This window comes from Temnothorax longispinosus, chromosome 3, assembly GCF_030848805.1.
Source record: "Temnothorax longispinosus isolate EJ_2023e chromosome 3, Tlon_JGU_v1, whole genome shotgun sequence".
In the NCBI taxonomy this organism is placed as follows: domain Eukaryota; kingdom Metazoa; phylum Arthropoda; class Insecta; order Hymenoptera; family Formicidae; genus Temnothorax; species Temnothorax longispinosus.
This window is the reverse complement of record NC_092360.1, coordinates 5,495,670-5,505,886: the sequence shown is the minus strand read 5'-3', so window position 1 is coordinate 5,505,886 and position 10,217 is coordinate 5,495,670. Positions and strand designations below refer to the sequence as shown.

General features: G+C 39.1%; 1 protein-coding gene and 1 long non-coding RNA gene across 3 annotated transcripts; both read left to right on the top strand.

Moving 5' to 3' along the window:
• The first annotated feature begins 133 nt into the window (after positions 1 to 133).
• LOC139809915 (uncharacterized) lies at positions 134 to 1,195 on the top strand. The gene is made up of 2 exons (XR_011731213.1): positions 134 to 267; positions 928 to 1,195. It is a non-coding gene; the product is annotated as an uncharacterized lncRNA (long non-coding RNA).
• A 4,137-nt stretch (positions 1,196 to 5,332) lies between these two features.
• On the top strand, positions 5,333 to 10,185 carry Hrd3 (HMG-coA reductase degradation 3). 2 transcript variants are annotated; one of them, XM_071773173.1, is made up of 7 exons: positions 5,333 to 5,935; positions 6,036 to 6,600; positions 6,718 to 6,965; positions 7,045 to 7,524; positions 7,648 to 7,876; positions 7,982 to 8,388; positions 8,485 to 10,185. In XM_071773173.1, the coding sequence occupies exons 2-7, from the start codon at positions 6,093 to 6,095 to the stop codon at positions 8,914 to 8,916; spliced, it is 2,304 nt and encodes a 767-aa protein (XP_071629274.1). In that variant the 5' UTR covers positions 5,333 to 5,935; positions 6,036 to 6,092; the 3' UTR covers positions 8,917 to 10,185. The 2 variants fall into 2 exon arrangements, with proteins under 2 accessions (XP_071629274.1, XP_071629273.1); XM_071773172.1 differs by having other exon boundaries at positions 5,333 to 6,600.
• Positions 10,186 to 10,217: the final 32 nt, after the last annotated feature.

Sequence of the window (10,217 nt, the reverse complement as noted above, 5' to 3'; positions counted from 1 at the left end):
GCTAACGAGAGAGCCAGCTAGAGCCAGCCTGCACAGCAGCGGCGCGTCGACCGTCGGCACCGTCGCGTCGCACCTCCCCACTACTCCCGCTAGCACCGCTACCCTCTCTACGGTGCATACATAGCTTGTCTTGCCCTCCCCTCACCCCCGTCCCTCTTCCGCCCTCAACCCGCGCGTCGACAAACGGAGTTGGAGTTTCCAGCTGCGCGGTGAACTTTAAGGCTGCGCCACGAATGAGAGTTCTGTTATACTGCAACCATTCTGCGCGTAATAACTTGACGATTAGTTTTTCGTAACAATAGAATAGTTTAATGAGGTAAACGGTAATTTGGCTCGTTCGTGGAGAATGGTAACGAGCCGAGTTAAGGCCGATACAAATCCGAGCCTACAAGTCCGTACAATATGACACAAAGCGTCAATTATATTTCTTATGGACCTTTCAATCAAATTTGCTTCCAATAATAAACTTTCAATATTCCTTGACACTTCTTTTATAATGAATATATCATACTATATGTAGTAAGAAAGCAAAAGATAAACTATATGACTTGTGTAGCTCGAAATAGAGAAGTCTGTCGAATTATAAAAGAAGAAAAATGAGAGATTTATATGTGATAAAATATGTATTTGCTTTAGATTAGTAAAAAGAAGAAGCGATAGAGATAGAGAACGTTAATTTCGTAAACATTAATAGTGATATCGGAGCTGACTTGAAACTTTGTGCTCGTATTTGTTTGGGTGTTTGCTTCTTCTTTTTTCTGTCTCGACTGATTATCTTCCCCAATTTAGAACATATAGCACCACTATCTAAGCATTTATTAAATTTTACTCTTTCTTTCTCTCTTCCAACTGTCTTAAAATTATATTTAATAAAGGCAACTCACTGTGAGTAAGGTAAGAATGTGCGCTGATGCTATATTTTTACAGTGTGAAGCAGCTTTAAAGCTTCTCCGTGTAAGAAAGAGGAGGAAGCAGAGTGTGCAGTTGCACGATAAAGCAACGGACAATAAGGTGGCAAGGGGCCCTTATCGTAAATATTGTTACTGTAAATAATGATAGAATTCAAAGAAATGCATAGGAATTGCGACGAACAAAACGAAAGACTTTCATAAATATTTTATTATTGTATTCTTAATTAAATAGCATTTATAATAAATTTATTTTTCTAATCAAAAATATAATACGTTAAATATAATTTCGATGTTCTCTATTTATTATATTATTATCATTATTTATGAGATATTATTATCATCATTAATATCATTATTTATGAGAAATTTCTACAAAAGTATTGATATTATAAAAAATTTTCTAGATTATTGTATTTAAATATAAATACGCATATACTTTATTTTTATGTATATTATTATTATTATTATTATTATATGTATGTGTTTGTGTGTGTTCTTATTTTGTTTACTCTCTTCGTTATTGTTATTTTCGTCGTACAGCCTAAAAATATACATTAAATCAGTATACCTACTTTAAGCAGTCCGATTAGATATGTTAGTCTTAATATCACATTTGTCGCATATATAATGAATGTCTCAGCATTTGTCTCCCGAAATGAATAAACATCTTCAACGGGGAAACGAACTTATTAAATATAATATCTTAATTTGAGATTTTTAAAATTTTTTGTAACATTTTTTTATTGTTATTTTATTTTAAAACAAGAGCGAAATATATATCAGCGACGATAATCATAACGAAAATCTGTATCTGTACCTTGAACTTTGAAAGATGTTGTTGATTGCATAAGTATGCGTTAACTAGGTTTTAGATTTTTCTTTTGATATATTTATTTGCAGACTTCTTTTTTTTAATTCATGAATTCCTATTTTTTTTCGAATGTTCGATTAAATATCTGAATCTTCGCAAGCGAAAAATGAATCAAAGTTTGCTACGCTTTGTAATTACAATTTACGGCCGGAATTATAATTTTCGATATTTAGAAGTAACGTCAAAATTGTATATATTCTTCTGATAACAATCTTTCGAAAGTTTCGTATTCCTACTAGAAAAAAAGAATGCATTCCACCCTTTTGAAATACTTTTGCGTATACGCATTGCTTAAAACTTTTTGAACAACTCGTGTATATATAACCCCGGACAGCCAAATCTGTCGAGAACATATTTTTTGTGAAAGTGTTTGCTGCAAATTTTGTCGATAGAATGCTTGCAGAAATATAACAGAATATGATGGCAGGATTGACTACAAAAACTGAGCAAAATCTACCATTTCGTAACTATTCAAAATTTAAATAATGTATTCCATTTAAATATTTATGAAATAAAGCGTCGTCTACAATGGCAGCAGGAGTATAGAGTAAGACGTAAGCAGTAAGTTATCGACTAAAGGCCGTGGCACATAGAAAAACGTAGGCAGTGAAACTTAAGCAATTAAGGAAATCAACGGTATGGATTCGCTACCACTTAGGGCCGTGCCTTAAGTTCTTGACTGTGATTGGCTGATTTGCTTACTGCTTAAGTTTTACGCTTAAGTTTTTCTATGTGCCACGGCCTTAATGGGATTCAAGAATAATCAATTCAAGAATAATCAAGAATACAACTCATACAATACAATTCAAGAATAATCAACTGTGGTTGCGGTCAATAGCTTACTGCTTATGTCTTACTGCATACTCCTGCTGCTATTGTAGACGACGCTTTACAGATATGCTCGATTTCTACTGATAATCTACTGTCATAAATTATATCGGCAGGTTTTACCGGCAAAACACGAGTTTAATGTGTAAACGCAGATGATTATACCGGATCTGTTGCAATTTATCTCTGAGCTGCTACCAATCTATTGCGGGCACTTTGCTTATACTGTCTCGACGGAATTGTTTAATCGCTGTCTTGCCAGCTGCTGCAAGGAGAGCGCGCAGCGAGACATTAAAGGAAAATAAGGCTCAATACAAGATGCAATTAAACTTCATCTCTTTGGATGCTTTTCCTTTAGATTAATACAGTCGCAAACGTCTTAACGCATGAATTCGCACTAATTTTATGACGTACATTTGACGGGATATATATGCGTATCACCTTGAACATGCATTAAATATGATTAAAAAATACAAATATATATTCATATTATTACATTCATTGAATTAATATCGTATGAGTTGCAATTTTTTTTAGTCTTATACGCGTTTAACACAACTAATGTTGGTTTGGAATATGTAGGCATTCTAGGTATAGAATTTCGAAATTAGAGTGGTTGATAGAAAATAAATTGGCGCGTATAATCTTTTTTTTTTATAAATTTCAACAAAAGCATCTTAATAATTTCTGTAATTTATTAAAACAAGAAATTTAAAATCCGTTATTTTGATGGAGGGATAGTTATTTTAGTGTTAATCTTTTACTCACGTAAAACGTACTGTCATACATATATAAAAATCTAAAGGCATGAATATTAAAAAAAACATGCTCCAAACATGTGAAAATTGATGCAACTTTACGTGTTGCGACATTTTTACATATAATATTATGACGCCGCAATGTATGTATGTATGTACATATATTATTAATTGCCTTCCATTTCCGGATTGAGCATTTTCAAATCACATTCAAAATATTCGGTTTATAACTCAGGGCTGCGTTCGAGAACCACGCTCTTAGCGCCAGAGCGTCGTTCTATCTTAATTCATTACTTATGGAAAGTTGAGCAAGGACGCTAAGAAAGTGGTTTTCGAACGCAGCCCAGAATCTCGTGTCCGATTGTAATTTTAATTTTTTAAGGTGTAAACAGGTGCCTTTGACAGGTGTGAAAAGAATTTGAACAAAAGATTAAGAAACGAATAAATTAAATCGATCGATAGAAATTACAATCTACATGCGTCGCGTCCAATTTTAAAATGTCTGACCCGGAAACAAAAGACATTAAAGGCCCTTGCACAATGCCAAGCGACGGGAAATAAGAACAGGAAATAACCAAAAATTCGTTAATTACAACCTAAACAATTCGAATGCTACGATTGGTTGGCAACAGGCAATTAGGCTAAGAATTTTCAATATTTCTGTTCTCTGTTCCTAGTGCCTGTTGCCTAGCATTGTGCAAGGGGCTTAAGTAACGACGTCTAACTACACACGATTTTGGTGCGTTCAGAAAACGTAGATCGACCTTCGGTAAACGGATCTGATTGGTGGATTCAAACGTGTCACAAGCAACTGTTATTCAATGTTATTGGACGGTTGCGCGGTTGTCGCACAGTCCAAACGCTTTAAACGTTAGTCCATTAGAGATTGGAGTAATCGAGAGAAAAAAATTCTTGTTATTCGAATTATCCCCGTTTTTATGAAAACCTCAAAAAAAGTTTATAGCGTATTTTTGCGAATTTATGTAACGACTTTTACTATCGTGCTTAGCGTGCATTATTGCTAGTTCCATGTTATATATTTAATTTATGCAATACGTGCATGGAAAGTGCCCCATTACGCACGCTACGCGTGCGTGATAGACCACTTTCCAGGCACTTGCAACATAAAATAGGGTGTGTAAGCCGTGCGTAAAGATGAAAATTCCCGGGTGCGGTTACCGGGAATTTTCATCTTACGGCACTTGTTACACAAATAACTATTATCTAGTACCCAAATCAGCAAAAATATCGGTTCTACATTCGAAAATTAGCACGCTCACAGCTCACGTCTCACAGCGCGCTCACGCATGACAGATACAAAACGCATAAAATTTCTAGCTTATCTAGCATATAGCTGGCATGATACGTAGGTCAATAGCTCAGATGGTGGATCAGATGCGATTTAAACACACCGTATACCGCAGGCTTTGCGCTATATAATCCATAAAAGGGGTTAAAAACGTCCACATCATCTCCCACCTGGGTAGAGTACCTAAAAAAAAAAGAAAAACGTGCAGTTGGGGCTGGGGCAACTCGGCGGCTCATCAATTAACAATTAACACGTCGGAGCCGTCGAAGACACTAAGCCGATTTCACAGTCTCTGATTAAACTCACTCTGCATCTCTTTCTAACTGTCCCTCTAGAAAGAGACGAAGAGTGAGTTTAATCGGAGGATCAAGTTAATCGGAGACTGTGAAATCCGGCCCTACACAGTTAGACGAACGCCGGAACGCACCGCGTCTTATGCTGGTCATTCACGCGCTCAAAAAACGTGGACTACTTTGAAAAATCCCCCCGGACCCGGACGTCCCCAGACGCCCGTAAAATTAGGACAAATCCGGGGGAAACCGGACGGATGGCAGGCAGACTATACATTATTATCATGTTTTCCTCCACTTATCTATTCTTATCTAATATAATGTATATATAAAGGCAACACGTACCTTACGTTACGTCGTCATTACGCGTTTCGAGCGAGGGCAAAGGACAACTGTAACGTCCAGAGTTCTCAATAATCTCAATATTTCAAAGGAATAAAATATCTCCAATCTCCCTCCGTCATACGACTTCGCGAGGTCGGTCGACGGTCGACGACGTGTCGCTGATATGTTGCGCGCGGACTGCGCGGTGTAAACTAGAGTGTAAACAAGGTGTAAGTGTGTAACACGTATTTCTTGCGCGGCGAGTGCGGCGCGGCGACGCGGACGGGGCGAGACGGGACGGGCTCGGGCAGCGCGCTTATTGTTATGGCGATTACGCGCTTTTAGCGGAGCGAACAGCTGACTCGGCTGATGTTTTCCCGCGCGGGGTTTCGTAATAACGCGTGTATCCGGTGTATCATCATCGCACGAGTCGCTAGGCGCGCCGACGGCGACGGCGACGTGGACTCGAACGGTTCGTAAAAGAGGGTATTTCGCGCGGGGCCGCCCGCGTTGTTTTTGTTGACACGCGTCCACGTCCACGTCCACGTCCACTCGGTCTCTCGCCGCGGGAAGATGCGTATTGACGTGTCCTAATGACGTAATTGGTCGAAGAGGCGAGACGGTTCTCGCGAATGTCCACGTATGTGCGTATCGAGTGCCGATCAATCGCGCGCTCCCCCCCGTGTAAAACCGCGGTGCCCCGTGAGGGCGACGAGCATGTTAAGGTCATCACCGGCTTTGTAGGTTCTGTAATGAGGTGGTGGTGGGCTCGCGTTTAAAATTCTCGCCCGCGGAGAAGCCATGAAGTCCAACGGAGGCGTCGCGTTCCTGCTGCTCCTCCTGGCGCTGTTCCGCCTGAGCGCCGCCGAGCTCGAGAGCGGCTCGAAGAAGCGCGGCGACATCACGCAGAAGTCGAACAGCAACGAGGAAACCGAGGAGGAGGTCGCGATCGAGGATATGGAGAATGCCTTCGAGCAGCTGCGCGAGCTGAGTGCCCTGCGCGACAGGATATTGAAGCTCGTCCCGGCATCCGATCCGATCTACGAGAAGATCAGCAAGCAGACCGCCTCCGGCAGGAAGGAGGACGGGGAAGGTAAGACGGAGGCCGCCAGCAAGGAGACCCTGGACAATCCAGGGACGAGAAACGTATGGATGAAGACGATGATAGCTCAGACCAAGGACACAGACTCCTTAGTTATAAACGAAAGGCCATTGGATGAGGAGGATATGGAATCCTGGGAGGCTCAAGAGCTGTACGACACGCTCGAGGAGGAGGTCCAAGAGCCAATGTCCCTGGAACAACAGGCAGGTACGGTCGAATTTGGATACGTTTCGTTCTCGTTGAATGGCACAATTACACGCACATTTCACTTCCTGCTGTTTCTCAACGATCTTGATCTTTATTGCTACAACTTTTTTTTCTTAGCCGAGCAGTTGTTCAAGAAAGCGGAAAGTATCATAAATGCGATGCGCGCTAACAAGCACGAAGGTTATAGGCTGCTCGTCGAAGCGGCCAAGCTAGGCCATCGAGAGGCCAGATCGATATTGGCGTGGGCGAGATTACTTGGTACCCCCTTGGGCCCAACTTCTCTGAGAGTAGCTATTGACGACATACCTAATATATTTAAAGTATTCAAGGAACTTGCAGATACGGGACTCCCATCTGCTCATATGGTATATACGCAGTATAGAGTATGAAGTTTTGGCGGAGAGAGAATTTTATAATTTTATATTATTATATTTTTATATACAGGGAATGGGATTTTTATTTGCGACTGGCATTGGTGGCGTTAATGCGTCTCAAGGAAAAGCATTACTTCATTATACCGTAGCTGCTCTTGGTGGTGATGTTCGCGCTCAAATGGTAATGGGATACCGTCATTGGGCAGGTGTAACGACACCGGCCTCTTGCGAGCGTGCTTTAGATTTTTATCGAAAGGTAGCGAAGAAGGTTGCGGAGGAGGTCTCGCTGAGTGGCGGTCCGGTAGTTCAACGGGTTCGACTTTTGGACGAACATGAAAACCCGGGATATACTTCTGGAATTTTTGATCAAGATTTGATAGAGTACTATCAATTGTTGGCCAAAAAAGGCGACACTCAGGCACAGGTTGGACTTGGACAGCTTCATTATCAAGGAGGCAGGGGAGTTCCTTTGGATCACGAAAGAGCTGTGCAGTATTTTCAACACGCTGCCGACGCTGGCAATCCAGTGGCTATGGCTTTTCTTGGAAAGGTAAAATGGAATCTTGATAACAACGCTTGTTGTTATAAGACAATTATTTACTATAATGTATGCAAGATTGCAGTTGTTTGATATATTCCGATTATACAATATTCTTTTCACATGTATTTACAGATTTATTTGGAAGGAAGTGAAATTGTTAAGCAAGACAATGAAACAGCGTATAAATATTTTAAAAAAGCTGCAGAGTTAGGCAATCCCGTAGGCCAGAGTGGATTAGGTCTGATGTACTTATACGGAATGGGAGTAGAAAGAAACACTGCTAAAGCACTACAATATTTCAATCAAGCTGCAGAACAAGGTTGGGTTGATGGACAATTGCAGTTGGGCAATATGTATTTCAGTAAGTATATGTATTTATAGTTGTATAACAATTCTGTCTTCTTTCTCTCATTTACATAGATAACCGCCTACTGCTTTGTGACTAATACTTGAATTCATTTCCTAGGTGGCATAGGCGTCAAGCGGGACTACAAAATGGCAAACAAGTATTTTAATTTAGCCAGTCAGTCTGGTCACGTGCTGGCATATTATAATCTCGCTCAGATGCATGCTACGGGCACTGGAATGATGAGAAGTTGCCCAACAGCTGTGGAATTAATGAAAAACGTTGCCGAAAGAGGGAAATGGAGCGATCAATTGATGGTGGCGCATTCAGATTACAGAGAAGGCAGAGTGAACGAGGCATTCCTCAATTATGCCCTGTTTTCCGAAATGGGTTACGAGGTTGCGCAGAGTAACGCGGCATTTATTTTAGACAGAGCAGAAACCGATATTTTATCGGAAGAAGAGGGCTTAGTTAGAGCTTTGGCGCTGTGGGCGCGAGCTGCCGCGCAAGGATATTCCGCTGCGCAGGTAGGTGTACAAATGGAAATATTTTACTGACAAAGATAGCAAATTTTGTGTCTGTATTTTGAAATGCATTGTGAGGTGAGTTCTGTTTTACTTCAGGTGAAGCTTGGGGATGCGCATTACTACGGCAGAGGAACAAAAGTTGATTACGAAGCTGCTGCGGGCCATTACCGTTCGGCGTCCGATCAACAACACAATGCTCAGGCCATGTTCAATTTGGGATACATGCACGAACGCGGCCTAGGTTTAGCTAAAGATCGACACTTGGCTAAACGATGCTACGATTTAGCCGCGGAGGCTAGTCCTGATGCGCGAATACCTGTAGCGCTAGCTTTGATCAAACTTTCTTTCCTCTTCGGCTTCGATTACCTACAAGAATTCAGTTTAGTCGATCAATTGGATAAATGGGATCAATTGCTCGGACAAAACTGGGATCTGTACCTTATCGGATTTCTCACAGGAATGCTTAGTCTTATTATATACTTCCGCAGACCGCAGCCACCTCCCCCACCGAGACCTCCTGTTAACTAAATTTTGTACTTTCATTCATTTTATCTCATATACATATATGAATATACATAGATTTTTCTAGATTAAGATTGGAAAGAATTTTATATAAGAGATTCGTATTGGGACATCATTTTTGATAACATCCTTCCGATGGTGCAAGTTGAATAACCTCGAGTTCAATATTTCAGTGCGTTGAATGTATATATCGTAATAATTTACTTTTCAAAGATTACGTCTAAATTTGTTGAAAGTTGTATAACGCCATAATTGATATAATTTATATTTTAATTTAAATTACTTTGGTTACTTCTCGTATGCTAATATGTGAACTCTAAGCTTAGTTCCTAGTTTATAAAGTTCCATTAAGCTCAATATCATGTGAGTAGGGAAATTGTCCATAAATGAACAGGTTTATTACGAATAATTTTTTTCGAGTTCCCTCTTTTTGCAAAGCAGAATGATATCAATAATTTATTTAAATTTGCAGTTCTATGTATCATATTTTCTTATATAACATTAAACTATCTTTGCAACAATATTAGTTCATGGTAATTTTGTACAACTAAATCACTTATACATACTTTTTTCAGTGACACATTTGTAATTATCTTAGATTACACGTGATACATATTAAAATATTGCTGTAATATAAAATACGAATTAAAATTGTTGATTATTTATCTAATAAAATTGTTTTATTGCCAAAGAATATTACAAATCTTTATGTGCATGATATTGCAGTGGCTGTGTAAACAATTGTAATTGTGCAAAAGGATTAGATTGTATATACGCCAAAATTGAGTGAAATGAAAATGTTGGAAGCGTGCAAGTGTCATTGATACGTAAGCTGCGTTCCAATATTCACTGCCAGTGCTGAAAATCTATAGTGCACGTAACGTATATGTGTTATAGATTTTCAGCACTGAGTAGTAAATATCGGAACGGAGCCATAGTATATACCAAATATTGATATTTCTTATATTAGGTATTTTTATTTTACAACTTGTTTCTATTGCATTATATACAGGACATACCAGAGTTTATAATGTAGCCCATAATATATTGCAACGAATAAAACCAAAATACAAATTTATTCCTTTGTTCTATCATACTATTAAAGCAGAAACTTAATTGATATTTAAGCAGTATTAGTGGATAATTTGGAATATCCTGTATATGAGTGTTACTTACTATTTGTATATTATATTTCGTTAATATTTCCTTATGTAATGATCTTTTATTATGTATAAGAACGATGTTATTTTAATTGACATTTTATGTTAAATCACATTGTGTTGACATTTATTCACGCTTATACCTTG